The following is a 19,538-nucleotide window of genomic DNA, read 5'->3' as shown; positions in this document are numbered from 1 at the left end:
AAAAAGGCTGAGTCCTCCAGCTTTGTTCTTTTTTAAGATTGTTTTGACTATTTGGAGCCCCTTGCAGTTCCATTTGAATTTGAGGATTAACTTTTCCATATCTGCAGAAATTGAATCGTTGGGTTATTGGAATTATGACAGGTATTACATTGGATCTGTAGATCATCTTGAAGAGTATTGCTGTCTTAACAATGTTTAGTCTAACAGTACATAAACACGGGATGTCTTTCCATTTGCCTAGGTCTTCTGTCATTTCTTTCAGCAGAATTTTACAATTTTCATTGTGCAAGTCTTCCACTTCCTTGGTTGAATTTATTCCTAGATATTTTATTCTTTTGGGTGCTATTTTAAATGGAATTGGGTTTTTAAATTTCCTTCACAGATTGCTCATTGCTGGTGTGTAAAAACACAACCAACTTTTGTATATTGATCTTATTATACCCTGCAATTTTGCTGCATTTGTTGATTACCTGTTGCATTTATTGATTAGCTGTTGCATTTTGTGTGTGTGTGTGTGTGCGTGCGTGTGTGTATTTTTAGGATTTTCTAATCTTAGTTTGCTTTTTGAATGTATTTGTTTTTCACATATTCCAAAGGGCAAGAGAGATAGTGAAGTGTTCTCTTTTAATAAAAAGATCTTCTGTTAAGCTATAAGCCACTTAAAAGCAAGAAGAGCTATTTTAATCATCTGCCTTGTTTAAATTATGTTAGTAATAAATGAAATTGGATTCCAACCAGGCCTTAATAGAATAATCTTCTTCTTAATACGGAGTTGACCAGACTTTAATATAATAATATTAATGTCAAACCCTGTAAGTAAGTTGTAAGCTATTTGTACATTGGTTTTCTTTGGGAAGAATAAATTTTTAAATACAGCCTAATGCTTTATTATTCATAAACAGTTTAAGCTGCTTCTAAACATTTTTAGCCAGTTTTTAAGCAGCCGCACCAAAGACAGTGGGCACTTCTTAGCACCTTTAGTGAGGAGAGAGGAATGGGTGAAGTTCAATAGGAGAAAGAGCCTGGAACTGATAGCAGAAATTAGGTTGGGGGCTGTCTCATTTATTATGCTTGCTTTGAACCTTAGTTAACTACATCTTATCTATTAATTGGAATGTAATTCTTGTTCTTTTTTCTTTACTACCTAGGATTATCATTGGCAATGGCGTTCATTCCTTACCAGCGGCTTTACTGCAGTTTATTTCTTAATATATGCAATACACTACTTCTTTTCAAAACTGCAGATCACAGGAACAGCAAGCACAATTCTGTACTTTGGTTATACCATGATAATGGTTTTGATCTTCTTTCTTTTTACAGGTAAAATTAGAACTTAAGTGATTATTTTTATTTTTGTAAGTTTTTAGACAAATAATTTATAAATGTTTATCTTTTTTAAAACCCATGAAGGCTTGTTCTGTTAGTGCTCCTGTATTTAGTCCTCCTCTCAACTAGGCATAGTTTGGTCTGCCCACCTGTGAGTTGCATAAGGATGATGAAACAGAAGCCAGGAGAAGAAGGCTAAACAGGGTCATAGTTGTGGTAGAGGTTCAGGGACACGTGGGCCAGTACAGCTCATAGTTTTCCTCTGTTAACCTCTTAAAGGTACACACAGTCTTTTTTTTTTTCACTTCAGAAATGGGGTAGACGCTATAGTGACTTAAGTTTAGGACTAAGTAGAAACTGAGGAGGTGAAGTCAAGATAAGACTGAAAGTAGGTCGGAGATATCAAGGAAAGATAATGGGACATTCCTTAATCTAGAAGATTTTATCTCCACTTTAAAATTCAAGCACTGAATAGGATATAGTGTGTATTATATTGGTATTAATTTTGTATGTGTATATATGTTCTTTATCTTAACTAGATAAAGGTTTTCTGTATCTCAGAGCCCAGGGTGCTTGGTAAACATTTGTGGCGTGAGTGACTGAACTTAAAAAAAGAATTATAGCACTTTTCTTTGTCACAAGTAATACTGCACGAAGTGTGCATCTGAAATTTTAGCTCATCATGCATATTATGGAAGAAAATATAGGAACCAAAAAGAAAAAAAAAATTTTTTTTTTCCCCAATTAAACCTGTTCTGCTTTTCACTCATCTGTTGGCATGTCAGAGCCTGGAGTTGGGTTTTGAAGTGTCTGTACTGCTGTCTCAGGCTTAAGGCACTTACATCGATTCTGTATTCCAGGTCATTGATCAGACATGGTGGGGTGCGTGTCTTGGTGCTACGTGATAGATTTAGGTCCAGAGCTATAAATTTTAATAAACCATCTATAAAACAGCAGTAGCCAGTGAAACAAGGAATAACTATTTTTGTGCCCTGTGTGTCCATAAATGTATATAGAGAATAATTTATTCCTAGCCTACACACAAAAACTAATGGTCACTATGAAAATCTGTTGTTTTTCCAGGCATATCATACAGAAAATGATAGCTTCACCTAAATTTTATTGATGTTGATTTTTTTTTTTTGAAATGGAGTCTCGCTCTTGTCACCCAGGCTGGAGTGCAGTGGTGCAATCTCGGCTTACTGCAACCTCTGCCTCCCAGGTTCGAGTGATTCTCCTGCCTCAGTCTCCCGTGTAGCTGGGATTAGAGGCGCGTGACCACCACGCCTGGCTAATTTTTGTATTTTTAGTAGAGACAGGGTTTCACCATGTTGGCCAGGCTGGTCTCGAACCCCTGACCTCAGATGATCTGCCCACCTCGGCCTCCCAAAGTGCTTGGATTATAGGCGTGAGCCACTACACCTAGCTGATTTTGAGTTTTAAAGTGTTACATTTTCATTCATTCAGAGTTGAGTTTTGTAATCTGAATTATGGAGCCACATCCAAATTGAACCAACCAGTTAAACCAATGACTTATAGTGTGTTTCATTTTCTTCAATTTTATTTTTCCTTTAGTGAACAGGTGGAAGGGTTCTGGATAAGGGAGTAGTGAGCCCTTTAAATGCCTTACCTTTCTCTAAAATAGGGTATGGTCTGTATTTGCTTCAGAACTCCAAAGCAATGCCGTTTTATTGTATTTAAGTCAATCCATTTTACAAAACAGAAGTAATTATTCTGTCACAAAAGGAAAGAAGCCACTTTTAGTATGTACATATATTCCATATTAAGAACAAAATTGGCCGGGCACGGTGGCTCACGCCTGTAATCCCAGCACTTTGGGAGGCCAAGACAGTGGATCACGAGGTCAGAAGATCAAGACCATCCTGGCTAACACGGTGAAACCCCGTCTCTACTAAAAATACAAAAATTTAGCTGGGCATGGTGGCGGACGCCTGTAGTCCCAGCTACTCGGGAGGCTGAGGCAGGAGAAATGGCGTGAACCTGGGAGGTGGAGCTTGCAGTGAGCCAAGATGGCACCACTGCACTCCAGCCTGGGCGACAGAGCGAGACTCTCTCTCAAAAAAAAAGAACAAAATTAAGTAACTAAACTTAAGTTTCTTAGAGTTGCCTGGATAGTGATTAAATGTTTTTCTCATCTTAAAATATTGTTTGTCATCTTGAAATTTATGCAAGTAAGTACAAGGTTATATAAATATATTGATGTTTTCATTATTGCTTTTCTGAAATTAACCCCCGTCCTAGCCTGAATAATAACCCTTCGGAGTATGCAAAAGGTATATTTGTGTGTTCTCCAAAACACACATCAATGCATTGCACAAAGTAGGGCCTCAATACATGTACAATGTAAGGATGGATATAATGATGTTTGTGATTTCCCTCGGTAATGTCCCATGTATAGTCTCTTGATTTAGAAAATCTCCTTTAATATTTTCTCTGAGTACTGCATTTAAAACAATGGTGAAAACCATTGAGACTTTAAATGTAAAATTTATACAAGGACTATTTATAGCCCCTTATGTGTGCATGTGGAAGGAGTACTATGCTTGAAGTCAGAAAAAACACATTTGAATTCTGGCCACAAGTACCATCCATGTGACCGTGAGACAGTCACTTAACCCCTTTGAACCTCATTTTTGTCTCATTGAAAGAGTGTCCCCAGGATGGGGAACATCACACACTGGGGCCTGTTGTGGTGTGGGGGGAGGGAGGGATAGCATTAGGAGATATACCTAATGTAAATGACGAGTTAATGGGTGCAGCACACCAACATGGCACATGTATACGTATGTAACAAACCTGCACATTGTGCACATGTACCCTAGAACTTAAAAGTGTAATTTAAAAAATGAAAAAAAAAAAAAAACACTTAATGATCTATTAATAAAGTTCTTGAGACAGAAAAAAAAAAAAAAAAGAGTTTTTATCAGGAATGAATACTTCATCATCAGCTGTCTTCCCAGTACTGAGATAATTATGACTGTCCTCCTAGCTATTCATGATAAATATTATTAATGTATTTTATATCATAAAACCATATTTTCTGTTCTAACTCTACCTGATTTGACTGTAGAGTTTTTTTTCATATATGAAAATAAAAATTAGCTAATTTTGCTTAACTGAAAAAAAAAAAAACAGTGTGCCCCCATCTAGCATTCAAATTCTTTGGAATCTCCACTGATACCTGAAAATCGAGCCATTCATTGTTTTCATGAATTATCTCATTTACTCTACATAACAGTCTCTGGAGGCAATGAGGACAGACAAATTTCTCTCTAGTTAATATGGTAAATGGGCTTGGAGATGTCAGTGGACTTGCCCAAGGATGATACACATAGTTCATGACAGAGCTGCTGTGTTCTCTGCTGCCATGCTGTCTCTCATTTTCAGCTAGGATGCGTTTTTGTTATTATCCTAATCATGTCACTTTTAACATTTTGTAAAAACTTACTGAGTTACTTTATTATAATTCTTTGAAGACTGATAACTTCCAATAACTGTACTTAGAAAATATCCCCATTTAATCATTATTTGAACCTGTTTTAATGTATTCATCTCATACCTTAAAAAATTCTAGTAGCATTTTCCATTTTGTCATAAAATATTCTTAAATAGGAAAGGATAGTTGACATCCTTCAGTCTTTTCCATATAGTAAGGAAAATAATGTGTATTATAGAAAGCTTAGGTAATCTTAGAGTAGAAAAAAATTCTATGAGTTTTTGTAAGAAACTTGATGTGGTCGTATATTTTTCAGATGTGCTCATAGTTCTGTAATATATTCCTGGCGGGTAATAGTTTATAGTTCTGGGACTTTTTTAAGGAACCAGTCATTGTAAGCCTGTATTTTTGTATAAAGTATGACACTTCCTTTGAAAAAGGGTTTATTTTTATTTTTTCTCTTACAGGAACAATTGGCTTCTTTGCATGCTTTTGGTTTGTTACCAAAATATACAGTGTGGTGAAGGTTGACTGAAGAAGTCCAGTGTGTCCAGTTAAAACAGAAATAAATTAAACTCTTCATCAACAAAGACCTGTTTTTGTGACTACCTTGAGTTTTATCAGCATTATTGGCCTAGTAATCCTTCAGAAACACCGTAATTCTAAATACACCTCTTCCCACATACCTTTCCCCCATGAGATGTGTCTTCAACACTATAAAGCATTTGTATTGTGATTTGATTAAGTATATATTCGGTTGTTCTCAATGAAGAGCAAATTTAAATATTATGTGCATTTGTAAATACAGTAGCTATAAAATTCTCCATACTTCTAATGGCAGAATAGAGGAGGCCATGTTAAATAATACTGATGAAAGGCAGGACACAGAATTGTAAATAGGATTTTCTAGGCTCGGTAGGCGGAAAGAATTATTTTTCTTTGAAGGAAATGACTTTTTATCATGGTAATTTTGAAGGATGATTCCTGTGATGTGTTCACCAGGGGAATGTGGCTTTTAAAGAAAATCTTGTATTGGTTGTAACTGTTCATATCTTCTTACTTTTCTGTGTTGACTTCATTATTCCCATGGTATTGGCCTTTTAAACTATGTGCCTCTGAGTCTTTCAATTTATAAATTTGTTATCTTAATAAATATTATAAAAATGTCTTCATTGCATCGTTACCTATTATATGTTCAAGGAGGTTCTGTAAATACAGATCTATTTACCAAGGGTAATTTGAAATGATTTATACTATGTTACCAGGTTTTACTGGATTTTGTTAATGTAACACTTTCTGAGTTTGGATCTGAATGGAATTTCACTGTTTAAGGCATTGTCTAAAATGTTCGCTGTGGGGCAGTAGAGGAGGCTGAAGTCCTGCGTATCTAGACAGATGGATTATCCACAAGTACTTAAGGTGGGTCTTACTGCATTGTCGTCAAGGAGCTTCTAGTTTTGACTTGTTTTTCAAAATACAGTATTTTAAGTCAGGTTTTATTACCTATACATTAGCAGTGACTAGCAAGTCTTCATCTTTGTGATTTCGTTGTTTTAATTTAATTTCACAAACAGTTTTTACTTCTAAGAGTTAAGAAATGCACTATCTTTCACATTCATCTCACTAATTGAAATCCATTTATGTAGAATATAGGCATGTGGGGTGATTCAGAAATATCAGGCTGCTTGTATCCGTGAGCATATTCATTTGTATTTTAGGGTCTCTGCTTGCTGCTTAGGAGAGCAAATCAGATACTGTCATTAAACTTACAACTGAAATTACTAGCTGTCACTTATATGATGTTGCTGGGTTCTTACTGAATAATTTTTTTTTTTTTTGAGACAGAGTTTCATTCTTGCCCAAGCTAGAGTGCAATGGCGTGATATCAGCCCACCACAACCTCTGCCTCCCGGGTTCAAGTGATTCTCCTGCCTCAGCCTCCCAAGTAGCTGGGATTACAGGCATGTGCCACCACGTCTGGCTAATTTTGTATTTTTAATAGAGACGGACGGGGTTTCTCCATGTTGGTCACACTGGTCTCGAACTCCTGATCTCAGGTGATCCGCCCGCCTCGGCCTCCCAAAGTGCTGGGATTACAGGTGTGAGCCACCACGCCCGGCCTTACTGAATAATTTTATGTCACTGTCCTTTTTTTAAAAAACGGACCTGTTGGTTTTGAAGAGTGAAGGAGGAGCTCTGGTCATTTTTAATATGGAGTATTTAAGATAGAAGAGTTTCTTTCAGTTTTATTTTATATATCTCTCGTATTTATTTTTTATGGGTAGAGTTCACCCTTAGTATTTATGGGAGATTGGTTCCAGGACCCTTGTGGTTACCAAAAATGCATGGATGCTCAAGTCCTTGATACAAAAATGTGTGTCCAGTTAGAACAAATAAATTTGCAAATAATCTGTGCACATACTCCCATGTACTTTCAATCATCTCTAGTTTCCTTACAATACCTAATACAATGTAAGTGCTCTGTAAATACTTGTTATACTCTATTTTCCATTTGTATTTTTATTGCATTTGTTTTTTAAAATTTATTTTCAAGCATTTTTGATCTGCTGTTACTGAAATCTGCATATGCAGAACCCCCAGATAAGGAAGGCCAACTGTGATTCTCTTAAGGAGCTGTTGAGATAGGCTAGTTGACTCAACAAAGAGAAGGTTTTACTTTTTAAAAATCCTGATTCAGATACCAGATTAGTTTTTATTGACCAAAGTTAAGTTTCTTCAATTTTAGTTTTCCTTTAGTGAACAGTTAGCTTATTGATTTAAAAGTTAGCTGATTGATTTGGTGTAACTTTTTCTTCTTTTTGTTTTGTTTTTTTGTGAGATGGACTTTTGCTCTTGTTGCCCAGGCTGGAGTGCAGTGGCACGATCTTGGCTCACTGCAACTTCTGCCTCCCGGGTTCAAGCAATTCTCCTGCCTCAGCCCCCCTGGCAGCTGAGATTATAGGCACCCGCCACCGCGCCCAGCTCATTTTTTGTATTTTTAGTAGAGATGGGGTTTCACCTTGTTGGCCAGGCTGGTCTCGATCTCCTGACCTCAAGTGATCCACCACCCCCCCTCCCCCCACCACCCCCAACCTCAGCCTCCCAAAGTGCTGAGATTACAGGCTTGAGCCACCACGCCCGGCCTTTTTCTTCATGTATTTAAGTGACCGTATTTCACACGTAAACAGTGGAGAGGCAATTGTGATAATGAAGTTGGAGGGTTAAAGGAAAAGACTTAGGAGGGAGGAAAGCCGAGGAAAGAGACAGTGACAAAGAAGGCGAGCCAAGTGAGGAGGGCGGTGGAGAAAAGACCCCTCTCCATGGCTTGGATCCCGCTGTCCTGAGGGGTGCTGCGCTGCTGTGGCTTTCCCAGAAAGTTCTCCAGGAAAGCATCCCTCGGCATGGCAGGCGGTTAGAAGCAGGGGACCGTCTCCTTAGTTTGAGTATATCCCAGGACAGAAACAGTTGTGTTGCGCATGTTGTGAGACCCCAGTGACCACGAATCCCGGGGAGACTTCTCCGTGAGCGATGATAGCCACAGGCCGCTGCGAAGGAGGGGGACGTGTAGCCAAGACCGGGAAACTAGGTTACTGCAGTGTTTTCCTGCTGGAGAAATGGCCTTCTGCCATTCCCATGCCTTCTGTCTGCCCAGGTCATTTCTAGAGACCCAGCAGTGCTGCAGGGCCGTCCTGCTCGCTAGCTAAGGGCGGCATTCTGTCTGCAACTGCCTCCTTGCCCCGCACATCAAGAAGGCCGCCCAGGCTTCCAGGCAGCACCCCGGCTCCCTCGTGTCTCCCACAGTTTCTCCAACTGTGCTTTCACCTCGAGCCTAGTTACAGCCTCACCCCGCTTTCTTCCTGTCTATTCGAGAGTCTTTCCTCTATTTTCCCTTCTGTGTTCAAACGTTCCCTCCATGCTTTCCATTTTAAAACACGTCCAACTTTCTGCTAGATTTTTGTTTGTTTTTTTAATGAAAACAACTCGTGTGACCCATTTCTCCCTCTTCTTGCCTCTCCCACCTGGCTTTGCCATCGGCTTCTTGCTTTCCGAGGATTCTGCTGGGAACCTTGTTGCCCAGCTCTCCAGCGCCCCCACCAACTGGTCCAGCCCTAATTTTACCAGCTCTTTACCGACACGACACTCAGTCTCCCTTGGAAACCTTGTGCTGAAAGCCTTGTTCCTCATAGTCTGGGTCTGAACCTTCCGCATAGAATCCCAAGGAGATTGTCACAAATATGTCCTTGCCCTGCACGTGTTCTGGAGAAGTGCATTAAAACAGGAGACGCTGCTTACCCACTTCTCTTCCCCGCGATTCCTCCTCTGTCACTGTCTCCTTTGGGGGCTCCGCTTCTGCCCCCAGCGGGAGTTGCTGCCGCCCTATTCCGTCTTTCCCCCTTTGACCTACTTGTCACTTGGTGTTCTCTGTCCAGTTTCACTCTCGTGTTTAGTCATCGCCTCCATCTCCAGTCACAGCACCTGCTTGCTGCACAGCCTGCGTGGTCCTCAGGAACCCTAAGCTCATGGTGTACAAAAGTGAGCGCACCTGCCCTCCGTCCCCAGCTGCCGCTCCCCGAGAGGCCCGGAGGGGCTGTTAGCTGCTTCATCCCCTGAGCAGAGCTTCACAGGTCCCCTGGGTGCCCCTTTCAGTCAGTCACCGAGTATCCTCCAAGTCCTCAGATCCGTGGCTTCCTGCCCGCCCCCTTCACCCTTGGCGCCCGCAGTGACATCCACCTGGACTGCTGCAGCGACGCTTGCTGGTTCCCTGCTCTCTGCATGTTCCTCTGCAGGGAAACCTGCTAGAGCTGCCACAAACCACACCCCTGTGCTGTCCACCTCCCTCCGTGACCCAAGCCATCCATGTCAAACCACTTGCTCGTGGTCTATCCAGGAAATTAGAAAAAGCCCTACTTGGCCGGGCGCAGTGGCTCACGCCTGTAATCCCAGCACTTTGGGAGGCTGAAGCGGGTGGATCACCTGAGAGCAGTTCGAGACCAGCCTGGCCAATATGGTGTAACCCTATCTCTACTAAAAAATACAAAAACTAGCTGGCCGTGGTGGCGGGCACCTGTAATCCCGGCTACTCGGGAGGCTAAGGCAGGAGAATGGCTTGAACCCAGAAAGAAGAGGTTGCAGTGAGCCAAGATCCAGCCTGGGTGACAAGAGCAAAACTCCGTCTCAAAAACAAAAAAAGAAAAAGCCCTCCTAAAAGTGTGACGAAAGCGTAAAAATTATAATCTTAAAACTTCTTAAAGCACATAGAAAAGGTTAAGGGCTTCCTTAAGCAAACTATTTCAGACATTGGTCATATAAATTTGTTTTAATACACAAATTCAATTGCACATTGGAATTTGTAACAGATTTTGGTGACAAATGAAGAAAACCTAAAAGTCTTTCAAATGTAGCTGCTTCAAAGTTCTGGACCACATGAGTCTCATGTTGTCAAAAGCCTTGTTTCAGACCTCACAAAAATATCAAGACAAAGCATTTTAATATAGATCTGTTTTAGGGGTGTGTGTGTCTATGTTTAGAAACAGGTCTCACTTTTGCCCAGGCTGGCGTGCAGTGGTGCAATCACAGCTCACTGTAACCTCGACCTCCCAGACTCAAAGCAGTCCTGCCTCAACCTTTCAAGTAGATGGGACTATAGGCCACCACTCCTGGCTTAGTTTGTTTTTTGTTTTTTTTTTTTTTTTTTTTGAGACGGAGTCTGGCTCTGTCACCCAGGCTGGAGTGCAGTGGCCGGATCTCAGCTCACTGCAAGCTCCTCCTCTCGGGTTTACGCCATTCTCCTGCCTCAGCCTCTGGAGTAGCTGGGACTACAGGCGCCCACCACCTCGCCCGGCTAGTTTTTTTTTGTATTTTTTAGTAGAGACGGGGTTTCACTGTGTTAGCCAGGATGGTCTCGATCTCCTGACCTTGTGATCCGCCCGTCTCGGCCTCCCAAAGTGCTGGGATTACAGGCTTGAGCCACCGCGCCCGGCAGTTTGTTTTAATACATGTATTAGTTTGCAAGGGCTGCCATAATAAAGTACCACCGACTGGGTGCCTTAGACAACAGAAATGTATTTTCTTATGTTCTGGATCCTAGAAGTCCCAGCGCAAAGTGTCTGCAGGTCTGGTTTCTCCTGAGGCCTCGCTCCTGGGCTTGCAGACAGCCACCTTCTCCCTGTCCCTGTGTCTTCACATGGTCTTTTCTCCATGCATGCACATCCCTGGTGTCTCTTCGTGTGTCCAGATTTCCTCCTATGAGGACACCAGTCAGACTGATAGAGCCCACCTGTAATACATATGACCCCATTTAACCTGAGCCACCTCTTTACAGGCCCTCTCTTCAGTATAATCACATTTGGAAGTACTGGGAGTTAGGGCTTCAAATATGAATTTTAGGAGGACACAATTTGGCCCATAATAATGCACTTCCTTCTAAAGATGCTGTATTAACCGAGAACAACAGGATTCTTTTTTTCTTTACCAGAATCCTTTCGGCAGTAAAGTCACAACCATCCACTAACCCAAGCGCCACAGGGAATGCACTCTAGGATCACTGTTAGGTCGGTGACCCCCGCCAGAAGGAACTCAGTGTCTAGGGTCTGGGGTGGCACTCCTGTGGCCAGGGCCCCCACACCTGACAGACAAAGCCTGGAGATTAAAAAGGCAACAAGGGTATCAGCGCCATGACAAGGCCTCTGCTAGCAACTGCAGAATTATACCCCACAGAGGATAAAGGGTGTTTTCCTGGGCTTGGTTTATGTTCTGTAATCAGATAATTGTTTTATTTGAGACGTCTTGCTTTTGATATAACCAAAACTGCTCAGGAAAAAAAAAAAAGCGGACTTGAGGGGGTGGATACAATGGCTCATGCCTGTAATCCTAGCACTTTGGGAGGCTGAGGTAGGAGGATTGCTTAAGCCCAAGAGTTCGAGACTGGCCTAGGCAACAAACTGAGACCCCCATTGCTACAAAACTGCTCAGGAAAAAAAAAAATCGGCATGCTTGTATGTGCCTGTGGTCCCAGTACACAGGAGTCTGAGACAGGAGGATCACTTGAGCCCAGGAAGTGAAGGCTGCCGTGAGCCCTGATTGCACCACTGCACTCCAACCTGGGCGACAGAGTGAGACCCTGCCTCAACAAAAAAAAAAAAAAAAAAAAAAAAAAATTCTCAAAACTATCTCAAAAAACAAAATACAAAAACTAGCCAGGCGTGATGGTAGGCACCTGTAATCCCAGCTACTCGGAAGGCTGAGGAAAGAGAATCGCTTGAACCCAGGAGGCAGAGGTTGCAATGAGCCAGGATTGCGCCACTGCACTCCAGCCTGGGCGACAGAGCGAAACGCCATCTCAAAAAATAAATTTAAAAAAATATAATTAATTCCTTTATTTTGTGAAGAAGAAAGCATGGCTCTAAAAAGTCCTGTTATTTCCTTCAGATATTTTTAGCCCAAAGCGGTCTAGGCCTCGTGAATGGTGTTGACCATGATAAATAAATAGCACTATAATAGGTCACAGGTCATTAATTTCTCCGAAAAGAATTAAATATGAGATATAAGTTGGAAATGATATATTTAAGGATTAGAGTCCACTTTTTAAAAGGTTTTTACTGATAACTCACAATTAATGACATTGTATACATTCTAATTTAAATCAGGTTTAAAAAGTATGCTAAACGTTTTGGGGTTAGCATTATTATCAAAGAAAATCATAGGCTGTCCAGGTCAGAGAGAACAAGGCTCCTCTGGCTCATGCTAAAGTCAGACAAGTTGTGCCACAGTTGACTAGGACCATTTCATAGACAGTGGGGAACTGAGGCAGTGATTCTGTTGACTGGGAATGGCTCATAGCCAACTCTAAGCTGAGGTACTGATGCTGGCATGAGCCACACTGCAAGGCACTGCTTCCAGCTTCCTGCTTCAGCAGTGCCAAGGGAAAGGAGCTGGGGACTTAGAACTGATCCCAAGACACTGCCGTGGGGCAACAGCCACACTACAGGTCCCCTCTCAGGTGGCCACCACCGCCAGGACCCAGAGCCACCTTCCAGACTTGCCACTACTCTGCTCTGGATGATGTGACTTGGAAGAACTTTGCCATCCCCTTGAGGAGAGGAGACGTGCTGACACACTGATGACACTACAGAATTGAAGTGGTACAATCTTCTTTCCGTAACCCAGATGGGAAGGACTGGGGACACCTGGGTGCAATGGGTTCCCTTCACGCTGGGGAAATGTGAATTGGTTGTTGCTGGAATTGCACAAACTAGCTCCAGCAAAAATCCCTTCCTACTTTGGCAAACATGCTGGCAGACAGTGACAACTAGATGCAGAGATGCGTGTTTGGGTTAGCTTTCATCATTCCAGAGCCATCCACCGCCTTCGTCAACCTCCTGCCCAACATATCTGTGGCGTGTGTGCATGAATGTGCACTCGTGTGTGCGTGTGAGAGAGAGTGTGTGTAAAGTGCAAGTGGAGGTGGCATGAAGGGACACAGGCTGTAGTGTCACCTGACGGTGTCCCTCAGGCTCTAGGACCCCTGAGCATCTCAGCATAGAGCCCTGGGCCAGAGGAATGTCTCCTATACTGCGCTCCTAATACTTTCGAACACTGACGTTTGCCAGCTCTCCTCCCATCTCAAATATCATGCATATTATTGTCTACCACTGCTGGCCTGTCCTCCAAAATACATCACAAACTTCTCAAAGGCAGGAAGGGCCCCTTCTATTCGTCTCTGGTTCACACCCAGGGCATAACAGTGCTTTGCACGTAGGAGGCGCATATTTATTGACTGAAACTAGGACTTTAGATGAGAAGTGATACTGATTTTAAATCTCTCAATCGTCGTTTAATAGGATGATTTAAAGACACCATTTCAATATTTTGTTTAGCTGTCAGGCTCTAGGACGTGCTATCTTGATTCCGTAAAATTATGTGTTTTACTGTGTGTCCACAACATCGCCTCGTACGCTTGTTCTACATTCACTGACAGTTGTTAAAACAAATCAGCGCCGGCAGAACTTGGCCCGCTCCTCTCCACACTTAGCTGAACCGTTACCCATGGAACCAGCCCAAACAGAAAGCTACAAAGAGGCTAATTGAAATCAGAATGCTGGGTCACTTCTCATTCAAGCAAAACAGATGGCCCTCCTTGCCACACTTCTGTCAAACTTGAGGGGGAATGATTAAAAGCATTTTCAACTCCCACACACGCTGACTGGGCTCCTTGAAGGAATTATACATAACTATTGAAATGTAGGGTGAGGGGTTCTTTCAAAAATCAAAGCTTGCTTTCCTTTCTTTTGAAGGTTTAAGGAAAAGCATTTTAATGGGGATATTCAGTGGCTAAGGCTTCAACTTAGATTCTGAATATTTTATTTATATTTATTTTAATTCAATTTTTCCTTTGGAATAGGTAAAATTCAAAATGCGCAAAAGAATAAAGAAAAAACTAAGACCCTAGTCATGTCCCAATCACCAAGGCCTCTTCCCTGGAGACAGCCACTGTTAACTGTCTCCTAGGTATCTTTCCAGAAATTGAACCTTCTTTTTTTTTTTTTTTTTTTTTTGAGACGGAGTTTCACTCTTGTTGCCCAGGCTGGAGTGCAGTGGCGTGATCTCAGCTCACCACAACCTCCACCTCCCAGGTTCCAGCAATTCTCCTGCCTCAGCCTCCTGAGTAGCTGGGATTACAGGCATGCACCACCACGCCTGGCTAATTTTGTATTTTTAGTAGAGACAGGGTTTCTCCATGTTGGTCAGGCTGGTCTCAAACTGCCGACCTCAGGTGATCTGCCTGGCTTGGCCTCCCACCAAGTGCTGGGATTACAGGCATGAGCCACTGTGCCCAGCCGAACCCTTCATTTTTAACTTAGGCCCTTAAAACCCTCTTATTTGGATTCCTATTTAATGACAGTATTAATGATATTTAGTTTCAAAACTAGTGTGTGGGCTTGTTTTCTGTTGTTGTTTTTTGAGACATGGTCTTACTCTGTCACCCAGGCTGGAGTGCAGTGGTGCCATCACAGCTCACGGCAGCTTCAACCTCCCAGGAACAAGTGATCCTCCTGCCTCAGCCTCCTGAGTAGCTGGTACTACGGGCCTGCACCACCACACCTGGCTAATTTTTAAAATTTTTTGTAGAGATGGAATCTCCCTATGTTGTGTGGGCTAGTCTTGAACTCCTGGACTCAAGCAATCTGCCCACCTCAGCCTCCCAAGTAGCTGGGACTACGGGCCTGCACCACCACACCTGGCTTTTTTTTTTTTTTTTTTTTTTAAGTGTTTATAAAGACTGAATCTCACTATGTTGCCCAGGCTGGTTTTGAAATCCTGGCCTCAAGTGATCCTCCTGCCTCGGCCTCCCAAAGTGCTGGGATTACAGGTGTGAGCCACCATGCCCAGCTGGTGTGTGGGTTTTTTAGAGGCAGCTGTGGATATTGTGTTCTTACCATGTAAAGGATGTTCAGCACATTAATACAAAGCATTGCTGACAGTGTTACTACATGACGCCTCTGTGATACTTAATAAATATGTACAGCAGCATAAGCTACCTCTTAGGACCTGTTGGGGGAAAGAAATGAGTGTCTACAGAAATGTGAAGAGGAAACCACTGCTCCATATCTCAACCACCCAGTTAGTACATAATGACAGCGTCTCCAATAAACGCACTGTCAGAACCCAACTAATCAATGCATCATCTAATTTCGCCCGTTACTACCCAGAAATGTGGCGCCTTATTAATTATCTCTGAAAAGCAATGTAAAAACAACACAGGGCCGGACGCGGTGGCTCACGCCTGTAATCCCAGCACTTTGGGAGGCTGAGCCGGGTGGATCGCCTGAGGTCAGGAGTTTGAGACCAGCCTGACCAACAAGGAGAAACCCCGTCTCCACTAAAAATACAAAATTAGTGAGGCGTGGTGGTGCATGCCTGTGATCCCAGCTACTCAGGAGGATGAGGCAGGAGAATTGCTTGAACCTCGGAGGCAGAGGTTACAGTGAGCTGAGATCATGCCACTGCACTCTAGCCTGGGCAACAAGAGCGAAATTCTGTCTGAAAACAAAAAAAGCAACTGGGTGCCTGACGGTGACGTACAGGTGCCTGTCTGTATGGACACAGGCCTTCCAGTTTCTCTCCCAAGAGGGACGCTGTCCTGGAGCTTCCTCCCCCAGCCCCTAGTCTCATCTGAAAAACTGCATTTGGAGAAGTCACCCTGAGGTTTATTTCCACCCCAATGTGAATTTTTTTTTTTTTCTTTTCAAACTGTATCATAATCAGGGCAGTTTTTTAAACCCTATGAGTAACAGTGGAACGAGAAGCTTCTTTTTATATGAAAAACAAAAAAATCAGAGAATGAGTGTGGACAGGCGGGGAGGACGGGTCCTTCTCAGCACCCTCGAGGTAGCTCCCTGGAGGGGCCTCTGTCCTCCACTCACCAGGAAGCAGGGCGATGGCTCCTTTGCTGGCTCTGGGGCAGCCAGCCTGGGCTGGTTTGAAGGCAACGCCCTTTTGTTGGGTTCGGGTTAGGGACAGGGTTAGGAATCTCCCCAGCCTGTGCTCAGGTGGGGCGGGGCCGGGCGCATCCGCGTCTCAGGCATGGGCATGGGCATCCCATGCAGGCTCCAGGTTCCAGCAATGCCCCTACAACATCCTCCTGTGCCCCCAGGATGGCCCCGGGAGGCAAAGGCGCCTCCTCAAGCTGGCTCAAGGGCGGCATTGGTGGAGGCTGCTCTGGGAAGAGGCCAACCCAGCACCCCAGCGCCCAGGGCTTGCCTCGCCCTGTTTTCCTGGGCAAGCATGGTCCAGGTTATTACCTCACATAGAAACGGAAGGAGATGCAGCCTATTTTCAAAGCTCTGAAGAATCTGTGAAATCTGCTTTTATCCTTTCATACGTTACATTCAGATATTTCATCTTTAGGTTGCTATAGTGACATGTGAATAAATATATGTGAAATTCTGTGGGCAAGCAACAAGCGGTGGAAAGGGAATTGGGTAGAGATGCCACTTACAATAAGCCTGGACTACCTGCCACCCTCATCATGTTCTAGTCACACAGACATAATGCTTTGGCATTGGCAATATTTACGTTGATTTTACCAGATTTGCTATAATATTTAGATTTTTCTATACATTATAAAGAGTAACATATTTTTCTTTATTTTCCCCAATCATAATGGGACCATAGGGGCAGGACGGAAATTGTCAGAGGGCGTGGCTCACTGGCAGAGGGGAAGGTACCTCCCCCTAATCTTGCTCCCAGGCGGCTCAGCAGGAGTAGTTCATTCTGAGGGTGCAAGTGCTGATTGGGGGTTGGGAGGGAGCCTGAATCCCTTCCAATCAGAGGAAAGGATGGTTTTACTGTGGAAAACAGTTTGGAGGTTGACCTCATAGACTGGGAGCTGCTTGTTGAGAAGCCCAGCTCCACGGGTTTGCTGCTGAACATTTGAAAACATCAGGCCGGGCGCGGTGGCTCAAGCCTGTAATCCCAGCGCTTTGGGAGGCCGAGACGGGCGGATCACGAGGTCAGGAGATCGAGACCATCCTGGCTAACACGGTGAAACCCCGTCTCTACTAAAAAATACAAAAAAACTAGCAGGGCGAGGTGGCGGGCGCCTGTAGTCCCAGCTACTCGGGAGGCTGAGGCAGGAGAATGGCGCGAACCCGGGAGGCGGAGCTTGCAGTGAGCTGAGATCCGGCCACTGCACTCCAGCCTGGGCGGCAGAGCGAGACTCCGTCTCAAAAAAAAAAAAAACAAAAAAAAAAACAAACAAACAAAAAAAGAAAACACCAAACGCAGGAGAGGGCGCGGCAGTTGAAGGGTGACCTGGGACGAAGTGTGGGGAGGCCAAGGCGGGGGCAGCGAACTGGTCTCCTTTCTGAAGCCATCGGCCGGCTTCCCTGCCATTGCGCCTCCTGCTCTAGGAAAAAGCCAAGTGGCCTCTTTTTTTTTTTTTTTTTTCTTTCCAGTGTCTCGCTCTGTTTTAACAGCCCAGGCTGGAGTGGAGTGGCGTGATCTCCGCTCGCGGCAACCTCCGCCTGCTGGGTTCAAGCGATTCTCCTGCCTCAGCTGCCTGAGTAGCTGGGGTTACAGGCACTTGTCACAACACCCGGCTAATTTTTTTTGTATTTTTAGTAGAGACGGGATTTCATCATCTTGGCCAGGCTGTTCTTGAACTCCTGACCTCAGGTGATCTGCCTGCCTCGGCCTCCCAAAGTGCTGGGATTGCAGGTGTGAGCCACCAGGCCCAGCTGGAAAAGCCAAGTGGCCTCTTGATTGAAGCGGGCAGAGCCCTCAGTTCCTATGGCTTGTTTTCTGGTCTGCACTGGGTGGAGCAGGAAGCCAACAGCACCATTGTCTGTGAATGCCCCAGAAGCCCCTAAGGGCAAAGGTTCCCAGTAGATGGGATGCCACGGGGGACATTCCAGAACTCTCTATGGGCAGTTTGAGACCAGCCTGGGCACTATAGCAACTGTCCTGCTGGTGCACAAACCCTCCTGCCTCCAAACAGAATTTGATGGGCCCCTTGGCAAAGGCAGGTTTTAGAACCTACTCGGGGGCTGGGGCGCAAGGAGAGCCTGAGCCAGGCCAAGCCTCCTGGGGGAACATGGCTGAAGCAAGACCTACAGACATCTCTGCGAGGTGGGAGCCCGCGTTCAGAAGCGGCAGATCCAAGCCCCTGTGTGGCTGAGGAGAGGACATCCTGCTGGCAACACGGTGCTTCCCTGTGGGCCCACTGGCAGCATGACTTTGTAATTTCTTGGGCTTTCTGGAGGTTTTGAGGTGTTGCTCCTGGGCTCCGGTGACCAGTTATTCTCCTAGGGAAGGATGGCCCAGCTTATTGTTCAGTTCACATAGAAACGTAGGGTGGTCTACGGAGTAAATGCAACTTCCCCACTTTCTCCCTGCCCTTTCTCCCCTTCCCATTCCCCAGAGAAAGAGCCAGCCACAGAAGGACCCAGAACTCCACAATTGTTACATAATGAAAGCACGTTACTCCAAAGGAGACCAGAACCCAGCTCTCCTCCCTAACACCCCAACCCCAGCTAGTCATTTCTTTTTTTTTAACAGATAATTGTAGATTTATAGGCAGTTATAAGAAATAATAGAGGCTGCACACAGTCACTCATGCCTATAATCCCAGCACTTTGAGAGGCTAAGGTGGGAGGATCACTTGAGGCCAGGAGTTTGAGACCAGCCTGGGCAATATAGCAAGACCCTGTCTCTACAAAAAATAAAATAATTAGCTGGACATGGTGGTGAGCACCTGTAGTCCCAGCTACTCTGGAAACCGGGGTAAGAGAATTGCTTGAGCCCAGGAGTTAGAGGCTGCAGTAAGCTATGATTGCATCACTGTGCTCCAGTCTGGGTGACAGAGCAAGATCTTGTAATCTTGTAAATACATAAAAAGAGCACATTCTGTGGCTTAGCCCAAGAACTACTATGCACAAGGGATAACTTGTTGGGACGAGCCATTACCACATTGGCAGGGTCTTCCCCGTCTCTGCTTGGGTGTTCTTATTTGTAGGCCTATCAGTTAATATGCTTTTGGAAAATTCTGGGATTTATTTGACTAGAGAAAATGGTAAAGGTCTAGGGTCTATGTTAATTGTGTCCCCTCCAAAAAAGATATGTTGAAGTCCTAACCGCCCAGTACCTCTGAACATGACATCATTTGGAAATAGGGTCTTTGCAGCTGTAATGAGCTAAGATGAGGTCATACTGGAGTGGAACAGGTTCCTAATTCAAGATGCCTGGTGTCCCTATA

The 19,538-nt window shown here is 44.1% G+C and overlaps 1 protein-coding gene across 3 annotated transcripts in view; it reads left to right on the top strand.

Annotated features, from left to right (window-relative positions):
* TM9SF2 (transmembrane 9 superfamily member 2) overlaps positions 1–5,951 on the top strand; it is a 75,262-nt gene extending 69,311 nt beyond the window's left edge. For 2 of the 3 annotated variants that reach the window (XM_023218025.2, XM_023218024.2), the window contains exons 16-17: positions 1,149–1,320; positions 5,251–5,942. In XM_023218025.2, coding sequence (XP_023073793.1) covers positions 1,149–1,320; positions 5,251–5,318 — 240 coding nt within the window. In that variant the 3' untranslated portion in view covers positions 5,319–5,942. Of the gene's footprint in view, positions 1–1,148; positions 1,321–5,250 lie in introns of all 3 variants that reach the window. The other variant, XM_023218023.2, reaches the window with a different exon arrangement.
* The last annotated feature ends 13,587 nt before the right edge of the window (positions 5,952–19,538 follow it).

This window comes from Piliocolobus tephrosceles, chromosome X (genome assembly GCF_002776525.5).
Source record: "Piliocolobus tephrosceles isolate RC106 chromosome X, ASM277652v3, whole genome shotgun sequence".
Taxonomy (NCBI): domain Eukaryota; kingdom Metazoa; phylum Chordata; class Mammalia; order Primates; family Cercopithecidae; genus Piliocolobus; species Piliocolobus tephrosceles.
Note: the sequence above shows the minus strand (reverse complement) of the source record. Positions and strands in the feature narration are given on the sequence as shown.